Source organism: Bombina bombina, chromosome 6 (genome assembly GCF_027579735.1).
Source record: "Bombina bombina isolate aBomBom1 chromosome 6, aBomBom1.pri, whole genome shotgun sequence".
NCBI lineage: Eukaryota > Metazoa > Chordata > Amphibia > Anura > Bombinatoridae > Bombina > Bombina bombina.
In genome coordinates, this window is record NC_069504.1 from 1091827952 (window position 1) to 1091844425 (window position 16474).

General features: G+C 35.3%; 1 protein-coding gene across 2 annotated transcripts in view; it reads left to right on the forward strand.

The window, feature by feature from the left end:
• FBLN1 (fibulin 1) overlaps nt 1-16474 on the forward strand; it is a 281252-nt gene that overhangs the window by 138126 nt on the left and 126652 nt on the right. For both annotated transcript variants that reach the window (XM_053719006.1, XM_053719007.1), the window contains exon 14: nt 7662-7785. In XM_053719006.1, the coding sequence (XP_053574981.1) occupies nt 7662-7785 (124 nt within the window). The remainder of the gene's footprint in view (nt 1-7661; nt 7786-16474) is intronic.

Sequence of the window (16474 nt, forward strand, 5' to 3'; positions counted from 1 at the left end):
AGGATTTATTCAAAGCAAAGACTAGCCTGAGAAAAATATATTGATGTATTTATTTTAATTATATTAGCTGTATATTATATTAACTGAAGAAATAAGCTTAAAGTTTTAGTTTCTATAAAGTATTTCAGTTTCTAAGCAGTAATGGGTGCCACCATGTTGAAACCTAGGTTTTCTCTTTATCCAATATATTCTGCTGAGGACAATTAGGGACAGATGTGTGTACACAATGGCTATATGTACAATGCTAAAAGGCCACTAAAGTAAAAAAGTTTCATAATTCAGGTAAACATGCAATTTAAAAACATAACAAAACAACAACTTTCCAATATACTTATCAAAACGTGCACATTTTTTTATATGCACACTTTCTGAGGCTCCTGCTCCTACTGAGCAAGTGCAAAAGTGCACAGTATGTATATGCATTTTGTGTTCGGCTGATGACTGTTACATGATACAAGCGGAGGGAAAATTGGATTAACTTTCAAATTTGCCAGATATTATTCTACTACTCATTTCAAATTCAAAGTAAGTGCTATTGTATTATTCAATTGTATTGTATTTATTGGCCCTTTAAAGTATCTGCATTGCTGCATTACACACAGACATTGTTTGTTAACCCCTTAATGACCGAGGACGTGCAGGGTACGTCCTCAGAAAAAAGGCAGTTAATGCCTGAGAACGTACCCTGCACGTCCTCGGTGTGGAAAGCAGCTGGAAGCGATCCTGCTCGCTTCCAGCTGCTTTCCGGTTATTGCAGTGATGCCTCGATATGGAGGCATCCTGCAATAACCTTTTACGGCCATCCGATGCAGAGAGAGCCACTCTGTGGCCCTCTCTGCACCGGACATCGATGGCCGGTATCGTTGGTGGGTGGGAGCCGGTATGGGAGGTGGGTGGCGGCCATCGATGGCCCTGGTCATGTGGAGGGGGGCGGGATCGTGGGCGGGGAAGACCGGGGGAGCGCGCGGGCGCGCGCACGTGCACGAGGGGGCGGGCGCGTGCACGGGGAGGGAGCGGGTGGGAGCCGCTACACTACAGAAAAAATGTGTCCCAAAGCTAAATAAAAGTGGGACATTTAATGTAAAAAAACAACCCATTAGGTGTAATTTAGGTGGTGGGGGTTGGTGCGTGGGGGGGGGGAGCTACACTACAGAAAAAATAAAAAAAAATAAAAAAATAAACATTTGATTGTTCAAACTGGGTACTGGCAGACAGCTGCCAGTACCCAAGATGGCCCCCAATTAGGCTGAGGGGGAGGCTTAGAGAGCTGTTTTGGGGGGGATCAGGGAGGTTGGGGGTTAAGGGGGGATCCTAAACACAGCATATGTAAATATGCTTTTTTTTTTCTTTTAAAAAAAACCCCAAAAACTTTTATTTTAGTACTGGCAGACTTTCTGCCAGTACTTAAGATGGCGGGGACAATTGTGGGATGGGGGAGGGAAGGGAGCTATTTGGGAGGGATCAGGGGGTGGGATGTGCCAGTGGGAGGCTGATCTCTACACTAAAGCTAAAATTAACCCTGCAAGCTCCCTACAAACTACCTAATTAACCCCTTCACTGCTAGCCATAATACACGTGTGATGCGCAGCAGCATTTAGCGACTTTCTAATTACCAAAAAGCAACGCCAAAGTCATATATGTCTGCTATTTCTGAACAAAGGGCATCCCAGAGAAGCATTTACAACCATTTGTGCCATAATTGCACAAGCTGTTTGTAAATAATTTCAGTGAGAAACCTAAAATTGTGAAAAAATTAACGTTTTTTTTAATTTGATCGCATTTGGCGGTGAAATGGTGGCATGGAATATACCAAAATGGGCCTAGATCAATACTTGGGGTTGTCTACTACACTACACTAAAGCTAAAATTAACCCTAGAAGCTCCCTACATGCTCCCTAATTAACCCCTTCACTGCTGAGCATAATACACGTATTGTGCGCAGTGGCATTTAGCAGCCTTCTAATTACCAAAAAGCAACCGCAAAGCCATATATATATGTCTGCTATTTCTGAACAAAGGGGATCCCAGAGAAGCATTTACAATCATTTATGCTATAATTGCATAAGTTTTGCTAGAGAAAGGAGGTATCAACGGCACTACTAGCCTAATGTGGCTTGAATATTTCTAATTCCCAAATTTAACCCCTGATTGTCCTTAATGTATGTGGGGATAATTCCCTTATAAATATGTGGACTACTAAAGGTGCTATGTAGTTTTCAACATGTGAAACTTTGGTAGTGAAAGGCTCTAACTCGACAGACTACATATATAGCACTCTTGGGGGTTAATATAGGGTATAGTTCTAAATAGTATGAAAGACTTTGTTCCTTTAGGCAAATTAGAGTTGCTGATGGTCTAGTGAGTTTGCGTGTTCAACGTTAAAACATAACTTTTATTGTGTCAAAATTAATATAAAATACTGGAAATAAATTTAAAAACACACTTAGATGCTAAAGACTCAGTGGTTAACCTGTTCTTTTTAAGTAGATTCTAGCCAGGTAGGTCATAGGTTATACTGGTAGCCTTCTTAAGTAAAATTGCATCAAGTTAATTTAACCTGATGCAGACTTATAACAAGAAGTCATGTAATAGTTGTGTGTATATCTATGTAATAGACAAAACAGGGTAAGATATTCTGTAGTCTTAAATAGTAATAATCTTAATAAGATATCACTTTGTTATACACAACAGTTACTGTATATTACAATTTGACCATTTGTCAATACAGCTCTAATTCTATTGTATCACCTCAATACTGTCTACTGGTGGGTGTTATACTTTGTATACTAACATGGGGTGATAAGAGTACCATAAATCCTATTAAGGAGATTAATACTGCTATAGTGAGCAATTTTTAACCTAATGTGTTCATTTTGAATGTCAGATTAGTAATCCACATAAAGAAAGCCCCTACTATCTTCATAGGATTATTGTAGGCTCATGTGTTTGACGTGACACTTGTACTTTATGATTCACATATATTGGTTAAAAGTTATTAATATACAGTTATAACCCTTGAGTAGGGTGTGCTGAAATAGTTTTTAGATTTATTGTGGGTTCATGTATTTTTATATAGCTCATATGTACTATAAATTAATATTGCCCACTCGAATAAATCTACGTTCAGCCCATTAATTATAAGTTAGTGTGTTTGGCATACTGCTTATGTTACATCAGTACCCACTCTCTTGAAATGCTTGTTGTGGTATCAAGTATCTTACTATATGCTTTTGAACCCTTTTGGATAGCTCTGTCCGCTGAGATAAATCGAACTTTAGCACATTTAATATACGCTTATATATTGGCACACTACTTGTATGTCATATACAGGAGCTCGACTCATGCATTGTTCAACATATTTGTTGTTGGTTCGTGTGTTTAGTGCAAGATTTGTTTGTTAGAGCAGTGCCCCTATGCATAAATAAAAATTCAGCGCATGTACAGGTTCAAGGCTATAGATATTCAGATAGAGCTGGTCAGTAAATATAGTATATTATGTTTACAGATATTAATGATACCACCAACTTGTTTGTAGACTTATAATTATAACGTAACCGTTATTATCAAATGAGTGAGAGAGGTAATCTTTAATTTGATATAGATGTACAATTTGTATACCGTGTTTTCAAGGCAGTGTTAATTCTCATAAGTAAAAATTCAGCATACCTATATCCTACACGCTATAGCTACTCAGGTACAGCCCATCCGTTTTTGGTATGGAGTATTGCAATTTAAAATATTGATGATACCACACGTTAGTTGCAAGTTTATAGCTGTAGCATAGCGGTTATTGCCAATAAGTGACAGAGCTGTTTGCTGATTATATAGAGAGTTTTGAGTGCAGCTGACTCGAACACAAATGCTGTCTAATTTCAGCACACACATGCAATGCCGGTTTTACCAATTCAAATGGGGCTACTGCTGACCACACCGCTCGGTTTATAGCCGATGGAGTAGATGCAATCTTACCCGGTAATCATTAAATTGTATGCCAGTATTGTATATTTAATATTTAATTCCCAGTTTGCAGGTTAAAGTTTATCTGTGTCGAGTAACTTCTACAACTCTGCCCCACACCCAGATATACTGATTTCGTATAACTTGCCCATCAGGTCTATTAAATGAATATCGAGCGTGTAAGAACAAATATAGTTAGATTTTAACAAGGATCCTTGTTAAAATCTAACTATATTTGTTCTTACACGCTCGATATTCATTTAATAGACCTGATGGGCAAGTGATACGAAATCAGTATATCTGGGTGTGGGGCAGAGTTGTAGAAGTTACTCGACACAGATAAACTTTAACCTGCAAGCTGGGAATTAAATATTAAATATACAATACTGACATACAATTTAATGATTACCGGGTAAGATTGCATATACTCCATCGGCTATAAACCGAGCGGTGTGGTCAGCAGTAGCCACATTTGAATTTGTAAAACCGGCATTGCATGTGTGTGCTGAAATTAGACAGCATTTGTGTTCGAGTCAGCTGCACTCAAAACTCTCTATATAATCAGCAAACAGCTCTGTCACTTATTGGCAATAACCGCTATGCTACAGCTATAAACTTACAACTAACGTGTGGTATCATCAATATTTTAAATTGCAATACTCCATACCAAAAACGGATGGGCTGTACCTGCGTAGTTATAGCGTGTAGGATATAGGTATGCTGAATTTTTACTTATGAGAATTAACACTGCCTTGAAAACACGGTATACAAATTGTACATCTATATCAAATTAAAGATTACCTCTCTCACTCATTTGATAATAACGGTTACGTTATAATTATAAGTCTACAAACAAGTTGGTGGTATCATTAATATCTGTAAACATAATATACTATATTTACTGACCAGCTCTATCTGAATATCTATAGCCTTGAACCTGTACATGCGCTGAATTTTTATTTATGCATAGGGGCACTGCTCTAACAAACAAATCTTGCACTAAACACACGAACCAACAACAAATATGTTGAACAATGCATGAGTCGAGCTCCTGTATATGACATACAAGTAGTGTGCCAATATATAAGCGTATATTAAATTGTGCTAAAGTTCGATTTATCTCAGCGGACAGAGCTATCCAAAAGGGTTCAAAAGCATATAGTAAGATACTTGATACCACAACAAGCATTTCAAGAGAGTGGGTACTGATGTAACATAAGCAGTATGCCAAACACACTAACTTATAATTAATGGGCTGAACGTAGATTTATTCGAGTGGGCAATATTAATTTATAGTACATATGAGCTATATAAAAATACATGAACCCACAATAAATCTAAAAACTATTTCAGCACACCCTACTCAAGGGTTATAACTGTATATTAATAACTTTTAACCAATATATGTGAATCATAAAGTACAAGTGTCACGCCAAACACATGAGCCTACAATAATCCTATGAAGATAGTAGGGGCTTTCTTTATGTGGATTACTAATCTGACATTCAAAATGAACACATTAGGTTAAAAATTGCTCACTATAGCAGTATTAATCTCCTTAATAGGATTTATGGTACTCTTATCACCCCATGTTAGTATACAAAGTATAACACCCACCAGTAGACAGTATTGAGGTGATACAATAGAATTAGAGCTGTATTGACAAATGGTCAAATTGTAATATACAGTAACTGTTGTGTATAACAAAGTGATATCTTATTAAGATTATTACTATTTAAGACTACAGAATATCTTACCCTGTTTTGTCTATTACATAGATATACACACAACTATTACATGACTTCTTGTTATAAGTCTGCATCAGGTTAAATTAACTTGATGCAATTTTACTTAAGAAGGCTACCAGTATAACCTATGACCTACCTGGCTAGAATCTACTTAAAAAGAACAGGTTAACCACTGAGTCTTTAGCATCTAAGTGTGTTTTTAAATTTATTTCCAGTATTTTATATTAATTTTGACACAATAAAAGTTATGTTTTAACGTTGAACACGCAAACTCACTAGACCATCAGCAACTCTAATTTGCCTAAAGGAACAAAGTCTTTCATACTATTTAGAACTATACCCTATATTAACCCCCAAGAGTGCTATATATGTAGTCTGTCGAGTTAGAGCCTTTCTCTACCAAAGTTTCACATAATTGCATAAGTTGTTTGTAAATAATTTCAGTGAGAAACCTAAACTTTGTGAAAAAATTTGTGAAAAAGTGAACAATTTTTTTTATTTGATCGCATTTGGCGGTGAAATAGTGCCCCCCCCCCCCAAAAACACACACCTTAGAATCCACATTTACCTCCAACTATTTTTTTCACAGATAAGCTATGATTGTATCACCTGGGGGGTTGTTATGACACATATCAATTTTGGTTTGGTTGACAGTAACACAGACACACTGCAGTGATTTGGCCACCTTTTGATTGCCAGTAATACACACAGAGTAAAGTTTTTGAACCCCAATGGTTGAAATACTGGACACCTGGTGCCATTAGTTTATATAAACTTTAAACAATTTAAAATAACAAGAAAGGGTTATAAAAACATTTTTTTACTACATATTTTACAATCTAAATGTGTTTAATGTCCCTTTAAATTAAATGTCACACTATTTTATAAAGGGAAACCAATAGACTCTGTTGCATTAGCTGTTGTTGAAGGGTTTGAGCTCCATCTAGTGGTGCTAATATATAACAAATATTGAAAAGAAACTGATCGCACATTAAGCTTACTGTCAAAATGTATTTGTAGATGTATCAAAGAACATAGAAAGATATGAGGTATAAAAGAAAAGGGGCCAAATTGTATACTGAAACTATATTTTTAAAGACCATTTCCCTTTCCTTTAAAACCTGCATCAAGCAAAGATACCTAATACCTTCTGTTGTTGCTTTGTGTCCTGCTGTTGCTAAGAGGAGGCAACATAATGTTGTTGTTTTTTTTTAACTTTACATTACTTTTAGTATCAAATTTGCTTTGTTCTCTTGGTATCCTTAGTCAAAATCTTGTTGTTTACTTTCCAACATTAGAGCAATAGGTTTTGTATATAATATCCAGATACTGTAGAAGAGCAAAATTAAACATTCATTTTTTTTGCAAGGGTTAAACACAGTTAGAAATGAACATTTATAATATTAGATAAATGTACACATTCCCTTGGCAATCAACATGCTATTTTATACATAGGGTAGACTCATATACATTGTACCTAGGATGGATTTTATAAAAAGACACACACCAACAAATGAAAGGTAAGCAGCCAATTCATTAAAAGGACATGAAATAAAAAAATAAAAATAATTCATGACTTAGAGTATACAATTTTAAACACCTTTCTAAATTACTTCTGTTATCTAATTTGCTTTGTTCTTTGCATAGCCTGTGTTGAAAACCATGCCTAGGTAAACTCAGGAAGTGGGCGCTAGCTGCTGATTGGTGGCTGCACATATATGCCTCTTTTCATTGGCTAAGCTAGCTCCCAGTAGTGCATTGATGCTCCTTAAAAAAAGGATACCAAAAGAATGAAACAAATGTGATAATACAAGTAAACTAAATCATGAAATAAATTTTAGGTTACATGCCCCAATATGCTGAAATGTCTCCTACTGGTACGTTCTACCTAAGGGATTATGTATCCGGACTATATTTTGACTGATAATGTGCCTAATATTTCACATATTTTTGCAGATATTGATGAATGTGTTACGGGAACACACAACTGCTCTGGCACTGAGACCTGCTTCAATATCCAAGGTTTCTTCCGCTGTCTAGCTTTTGATTGTCCAAAGAATTATCGCAAATCAGCAGAAACGTAAGTATGACTAGAATTGCATAAAACTTTACAAAGAGACACACGTGTGTAAGTTCTCATTAAGTCAGGAAATTCCAAACTTAATCTCTGGGATATGTTTTTGTTGCCACATTGATGACATCACCAATGCCACTGCAACCTACGTTATGAATGACATCATTAAAGGAATCAGTTCTAACATTAAAGGGACAGTCTACACCAAAAATGTTCTTATTTAAAAAGATAGATAATCCCTTTATTACCCATTCCCCTGTTTTTGCATAACCAACACAGTTATATTAATATACTTTTTACCTCTGTGATTACCTTGTATCTAAGCCTTTGCAGACAGCCTCCTTATCTAAGTGCCTTTGACAGACATGCAGTGTAGTCAATCAGTGAAGACTCCAAAATAACTTCACGGGAGTGAGCACAATGTTATCTATATGACACATGTGAACTAGCACAGTCTAACTGTGAAAAACTTTCAAAATGCTCTGAGCTAGGAGGCGGTTTTCAACTGTTTAGAAATCAGTTTGAGCTTAGCTAGGTTAACTTTTCAAAAATACCACCAAGGGAACAAAGCAAATTTGATGATAAAAGTAAATTGGAAAGTTGTTTAAAATTGCATGCTATATCTGAATCATGAAAGTTTAGTTTTGACTAGACTGTCCCTTTAAATACGGCGTTACTCAAATATTTATTAAGAGATGTGAAACCCAAATTTTTTTATTTTGTCCTTCATATAAAGCAGCGTTTCTCAACTCCAGTCCTCAGAAACCCTTAACAGACCAGATATTCAATATGTCTTAACTAGAGCACAGGTGAAATAATCAGCTGATCAGTAACCATGGTTACTAACCTGCTCTCACCCTTCAGATGATTATATGAATATCTGACCTGACAAGGGTCCTGAGGACTGGAGTTGAGAAACACGGATATACAACATACAGTTATAAACAAATGTCCTTCTATTATCAAAATTGCTTCATTCTCTTGGTATGCTTTGTTGAAGGAGTAGCAATGCACTACTGGGAGCTAGCTGAACACAACTGGTTAGCCTATGAGAAAAGGCATATATGTGCAGCCACCAATCAGCAGCTAGCTTCCATTAGTACATTGCTGCTTCTGAGCCTACCTAGGTATGTATGTCAATAAAAGTTGTTTCAAATGATATGGTCCATCTGAATCATGAAAGAAAAAAAAATGTGTTTTATGTCCCTTTGAATAACATTACACGTTACATACCATATAACATCATTAAGGGGATAGGAAAGCCAAAATGGGAATGAAGCAAATTTGATAATAGAAGTAAATTGGATTTTTTTTTAAAAAAATTGTATGCTCTGTGTAAATCATGAAAAAAAAATTGTGGGGTTTATGTCCCTTTAAGGATTTAAGGAGAACATATCAATCTGAACAAAATGAAATATTCTTAAAATGCATGATTCACATAACACACAACGTAATAAATCATAATAGCAGACTAATGTTGGTTGTTATATAACTATTTTATAAGACATTAGTATTAGGTTGGTTATATCAGTATATTTCAATTAAATTATATTAAATAATTTTCTGTCTAGACAAAAAAACAACAATATATCTCTTAATCACTAATGATAACTTAAAATTATTATTTAGTATTTTTCTCAAAAAATATCTTAAGTATAAATAAAAGTAATAGTCAAACATATAATATTAATACATAATACTAATAATATAAAATGTATGCAGGATCTAATATGTAATAGTATGAGAATGTTAAAAATTAAACTATTTTATAACTATTTAAATTGTTTTAAATAAATTTATGTGCTTATTATATTATTATTATTTTTTATATAAATTTGATTTGTGTTATCAGCAATTATGCCATTTATTATATGCCATGTATTGTGTGATATCAATAATTATGTAGGTGATGTAGAACAGATGATAGTTATGTCCTGTGTGATTTCACCAATTTTAAAAAAAAAAATGTACATGAATTATTTCCCCCCTGCCTTTCTTGTAATTTACCTATAAAAAATGTGGGTTTTCCACCATGCTGAAACATTCAACATAGTGATTGCTTGATCAGTGCAGGAACTCATTTAAATCTATCTATAAGTGGCCACAACAAAGAAGATAACATAAACCTACTCAAGCGGCTTTTCAAGAGATTTGTTCCTGGACAGCAAATTTTACCAGCAAAATAAATGTAAAACATTTGGGCCCAATATCACCTCCTAACTCAAAGTACACAATACTTAATTGACCTAGTACCCTATAGATTTTCCCACCTCCAGCATTTGAGTTTCTTTCACATTCAACCGTACTTATATAACTTTATCTAACTGCTAGCTTACTGAATATAGTGAAATGAGTGTTAATGGATAATTAAGTCTTGTGAAAGTGCTTTTCTTCAAGCATTATATCTAATAGTTTTTTTGTTTATTTTTTTCACATCTGTAATATTTTCCATAAGGGGCTTATGGAATATATTCTTCATGGTGTTACTGATACTAGTGTATAAATGAGTCTTTATTCAAGTCTTTATTCAGTCTTTATTCAATTCAACTATACCTACCCTTATAGTCCTATAACTATTATATAATTGTCAGATGCTACAGTTCTTATAAAGCTTTGTCCGTTAGGTTGATATATTTCTTCAAAGGTCCAAAAGTGGCCTTATAGTTTATTCAACTTTACTGAGTAACAAATTTCTATATTTTTGTTTTTTGAAGAACAGCTCCTACCATACTAGTTCTCCTGCCCTCCTTTGTACTTTAAGTTTTCTGGACCCACCCGAGGTCCTGGTAGGCATGGGAGGTGCGTCTGAGCAGTATAGGTCCAAAAGTGGCCTATCTCACCCAAAAACCCTCTGCTTAGAAAGTCAAGATAATTGAGGTCCAAGAGTCACCTCTGCTGCTCCCGAGGGTAAAACAAGAGGGAAGTTTATAGGTTTGCTCTCCAAATATTTTATGTCTGATCCATTTTCAGTTTGACAAAAGACTGTTATAATAAGTGATGTCTAAGTTTATTGAAGCAGCCATGAGTGAGAAGATGCACATGCTTTTTAGCTTCTTGACATATGTATTATGTATGTTTACATAAGCAAACTGGGTTTTCTGTAATTTCTTAACCCTCAATAAAAAAAAAACAAAAAAAAACAAAAAAAAAAACATTTGGGCCCAATGACCTAAAGAGTACCATGAGGCCCTTTAAATCATTTTAGAAACTGGCAAGTTTTTAAACCTTGTGCCCTTAGTCTGGGTGCAGATCTTTTGCAATGCAGAGTTTAACTGGGTTTTAAAAATGTGCACAACCTGGATTCTTGTATGCATTTATAAATATGTACAAAAGGGGAGTAGATCTTGGAGGGAACACAGAATAGAGTCAAATTTAGCAAAGTCTTTAATAAAAATATAATTTTGCTGTCAAAATGAATGAATTATTATTTATGCTCAAATTAAATCATAAAGAGTATACGTTTGAGATGCTAATGTAAGCAATAAAAAAGAATTACTTTGTTTATTAAAGGGGCAGTAAACACCTTGAGGTTTTTTATATAAAATGTTTAGTTATTCATAATGAAACAAATATGCAATATGCGTTCATTATTTATTTTACCCCCATTTTGTGAAATTTAGCTCTGAAAATTGAGAAATTTCTTATTCTCAGAAATGCACGCTTCTGACTTATCAAGGATAGTCATTTCTGTTTGTTGTTGGCTTTATGAGATAACAACTGCAAATAACATACTTTATGACAGTAGCCTTGTTGTCAGTAGACTAAAGCACAGATTGGCTCCTCCAAATAAAGCAAATGGTGGGAGGAGTTTGGCTACTGAAAAATAATTGCTGTACAAAGGATGTTAATTTGTTTTAAAACTATAAGACTTGACTGATGTGTTATTTTATTGCAACACAACAGAATTGCCTCGTAATTACAAAATGCTAACTGTCCCTAAATGATCTATTAAAGGAACATAGAACTGATGCATTAAAGGGACAGTCTAGTTAAAATTAAACTTTCATTATTCAGAAAGAACTTGTCATTTTAAACAACTTTCTAATTTACTTTTATCATCAAATGTGCTTTGTTCTCTTGGTATTCTTAGTTGAAACTAAAACTAGGTAGGCTCATATGCTAATTTCTAAGCCCTTGAAGGCCGCTTCTCATCACATGCTTTTTTAATTGCTTTTAACAACAAGAGACTTTTCATTCATGTGGGCCATATAGATAACACTGTGTTCAGGCATGGGGAGTTATTTAAGAGTTAACACAACACAATACTAAATGCAAGTCAATAGATAATGAATAAAAAGTCATGTGATCAGGGGATGTCAGAAGATGCTTAGATACAAAGTAATCACAGAGGTAAAAAGTATATTTAATATAACTGTGTTGGTTATGCAAAACTGGGGAATGGGTAATAAACAGATTATCTATTTTTTTTAAATAATACAAAATATATTGTAGACTGTCCCTTTAAGTTTAAAGCATACTCTGCAAGTTCCTTTTAGCCCCTTATACAATTTAGATATTTATACATGTCTAGTGCTACTTTGCATTCAGTATTTTTGTAAAATAAATACATTTTCATGTGTTTTCACCTGCATTTTGCTGCTGTATCTGTTGAGAGTAGAAAAATAATATTGTTGGGTGGCAAAGAGAAGGAAAAAATAATACAGTCAGCTGTCAATCATCCATCTTTGGCCAAGGCACCCAATGGAGCCAGTGGCGTCACTAGGGGGGGGGGCGGGGGGGGCGGGCCGCACCCGGGTGACACCCACCAGGGGGTGACACCAATATAAAAAAAATTTTTTTTTTTTTTTTTTTTTTTTAATTTTATTGAAATTCAAAGAAATACAATGTTGAGATGAACAGATTTTTTTTTTTATTAGAGGGGCTGGCATTTGTGAACATTGGTGGGACTGGGGAAGATGTAGACACACAATTTTTTTGCCCCTTGAGCCAGTGCTGCAATTTCAACAAATAGTTTTTCCAGGCTGCTTTTGCTTGTTTGTACTTTGCTTCTCCCCTGCCCAATTTCGCTATGAATGTTGTGGGCATGCCGTGAGGCTTGCAAAGTTGCGCTGCTAGCCTAAACCTGCCTGCCTATCTGTGCTCACTGACATGTGGAGCAGGGGAGTCACTCACTGCTGTGCTGTCTCTCTAAACGGGAACTGGCAAATCATGAGGAGATGCCTGGCACCTGACCGCATGACTGTTTGACACTGTCTTTAAAGTGAAGGAGCCACGTATGATGCCCACCAGACCATTACGGTTACGGTACACTAAGTGCACACTGAACAGGTAGGAGGGTGGGCGGGGGTCTGGGGGTGGGCAGAGTGCAGAGGTGATTGGCCATAAGAAGCGGTAGGCACGCGGCCCGGGGCTGTGCACTGACAGACTTGGAACAGAGTCAGAGAGCAGAATTTTCATTGTTTGCACCTAAAACTTTTCTTTAGTGATTTATTTTTAGAGTGCTCTGTTTATCTTTCATTTGATGCTCTGCTGAGCCAGGGAGCAGCTCTAGGCATGAGCTTTATAATTAATGCAGTGCAGTTTACATATTTTGTATGTGTGTGTCTGAGTTTTTGTGTGTGTGTCTGAGTGTGTTTCCGAGTGTTTGTGTGTGCATCTGAGTATGTTTTAAGAATGTCTGAGTGTTTGCCTGTGTTTTTGTGTGTGTCTGCTTTCTGGGGGGGGTGACACCATAACTTACCGCACCGGGTGACACCAACCCTAGTGACGCCACTGAATGGAGCATCTAGTTACTCCACTCTAGAACAACAGCTGCCATTCTCCCAAAGCTCTGTCACTCAGAGAAACAGCTGCCACTCTCCCAAAGCTCTGTCACTCAGAGAAACAGCTGCCATTCTTCCAAAGCTCTGTCACTCAGAGAAACAGCTGCCATCACTTCTGTTAAGGCTACATGGAAGTCCACAGGCAAAAGCCCAGCAGGACCACCCTGACTTTCAGATATTCTGAAGATTTGATTGGTCACTTAGTGAAGCTTATTTCTAGGGCAAATTTAATATTAATTTAAGTTGTGGTGGAGATAAAAGTGAACCAGCAAAAGATATCTAAATTCATCCTTTAGTTAAACACAATCATGTGAGATTTCTTAATTCTAACACTAAATAGTTAGTTGAAACTAGGCATGTGAATTCCTTTTGTTAGGAATGCAAATTTGTAATGAAAATTTGATATTTGTTGCGTTTTCACAAAATGAATATCCAAACAAATGCACCAACTAAATTTAAAGAAAACAAAAATAATGTTGACGAAATCCATCAATATTCATTCTTTTTCTTTAAACTACCTTTAGGGGTTAAAATACTTACCTCTAGCACGCTGGAGAGCAGTGCTTATCCCAACCCTTCTTCTTAGAGCCAGCTCTAGAGATAAGTATTAGAGGCAAATATAAGAGGAAAGCAAAGGAACATTTTCGTTAGTTTAATGAAAACTAATGTAAATGTATCATTAATATTCAGTATTTATTTTTATTTAAAATAAAACAAATACTGAATAGTGAAGCAGAGCAGACAAATAATTTCCCCGAATATTCATTCCGAATGATTTAGCCTAACCAAATTTTTGGGGGCTGCACATTTCTAGTTGAAACTGTCAGCCACTTTGAAAATTGGTATAAAATACTCTGGTCCTTAAAGGGACATTAAACACTAAGTAAATGATAGATAGAATGACATCCGATTGAAGTACACATCCTGACAGCAAAGATCAACCAAGGCAAATAACTGTGAGAAAATGATTTTAAAATTGAACACATTAAGTCAACTGATAAATCCCTGTCTAGCCATCAGTATTAATACATGAGCTATTACAAAATACAGATTACAGAATTCCAGTAATTATTTTTTCCTGGAAGCCATTTCTGGAGTACCCTCTTACAGATATTACGTGTTAAAATTACTATTTGTTGCATGTGGTTTTAGAAACAGTTGTAATTTCTCTGTGCACCCTGGTATTCTTATTCTTTCCAGAAAGCATGGTTCCCCCAATATATTCTTGTCTACGGCACCAAGTTTAATGAGATTTTGGGTTTTTGTGGTTATTACTACAGCACTCTAGCCTGTAAAATGTTTATATAGTATTGTCTCTGAGCTGGAAATTGATTCATTTTAACCTGGATTTGATGAAATCTTTATCCTGTTTTGTAGCCATGTGTCTGTCAAATATTAAAAATCATTTTTTGCAAGTCTAACCATAACTGTGTACAGATGTTCCTGAGTGTGATTACATTTGCAGCACATCATAGAAATGTTATAGAAATCAGGATTTCCCACTCTGGACCTCAGATCAACAAGCCAGACAAGAACATTAATATCAAACATATTTCTGTAATGTCTGTAATATGTATATGGATTTTTATTTAATATAATATGAGGTTAGTTCAGACTTGACTGTAAAAGAAACCAAACTTGTTACAAATCTGTAAATGAGTCTATGATAGCTAGTGGGGGTTAAATGTCTCAAAATATTTTAGACCCTTAGTTTTACACATAGGCTTTTATTAAAAAAGGCACTCCACATATTTTCAAACGCGTTCAATTTAATCAGCATCCTAATTTCATGGATATTCAAAAAGAAACGCATGGAAATTACACAGCCCAGTATACATACGAATGGCAGCGCTTGAAAAAAAAGCAAGAAGAGAAAATGGGATGTTTTTATTTTCCAAGGGTTTTCAATTATTTTAAAGGGACAGTAAAGTCAAAATTACATTTTCATGATTCAGACAGAGCATGCAAGTTTAAACAACTTTCCAATTTACTTCTGTTATCAAATTTGCTTCATTTCTTGGTATCTTTTATTGAAGAGTAAAACTAGGTAGGCTCATAAGAGCTCAGAAGTGTACACATATATTTAGTATGGCAGCAGTGTTTTGCAACATTATTTGTTTCTTTGTTATACAATGTTGCAAAACACTGCGGCCATAGAGTTCTAAAGACACGTGCACACTTCTGAGCTCTTGTGTGCCTACCTAGTTTTACTCTTCAATAAGAGATACCAAGAGAACTAAGCAAATTTGATAACAGAAGTAAATTGGAAAGCTGTTTAAAATTGCATGCGCTATCTGAATCATAAAAGTTTAATTTTGACTTTACTGTCCCTTTAAGTTTTTTTTGTTTTAATTTTCATTATTTTTTTTAGGTAACAACTTAAATTCCTGTGTGTGCCTAGATACAAGAAAATGATACAATCTTTAATTGGACAAAAAAATAAAATGATGCATTATGTATATGCAAATATTCACTACTGTCTGGCTCTATAGTTACTTGGTACACTATTCTTCCAATTCTTCTAAGGACCCAGGATTTTCTCTCTGTGTAGAATACTAGTCTGTAATATCAGAGACAATGTCACCGAAGTTTTAGTGCTGTGACGAAAGAACAATTAAATACAGTACAACTGCATAACCATCAAATGAATAATAAAAAGGCAATAGCACTTAGGGCTTGATTCTAAAAAACTGCCAGCCTAGAGTGGTTTTCCATTCCAACACTTGCAGGGGCAGACCCCATAGAATTCTGTAAAAAAATAAAGGGTCTGTCTCTGTGAGTGGCGAAATGTCTTCCATAGAAGTAATTAGAGCTCTCTGCTATGTAAAAATTTGCAATGGAGAATGAAGTACACAGGTAGAACCCGACATATGCTTAAATGTTAATATTATGCCTAATACAAATCAAATTCC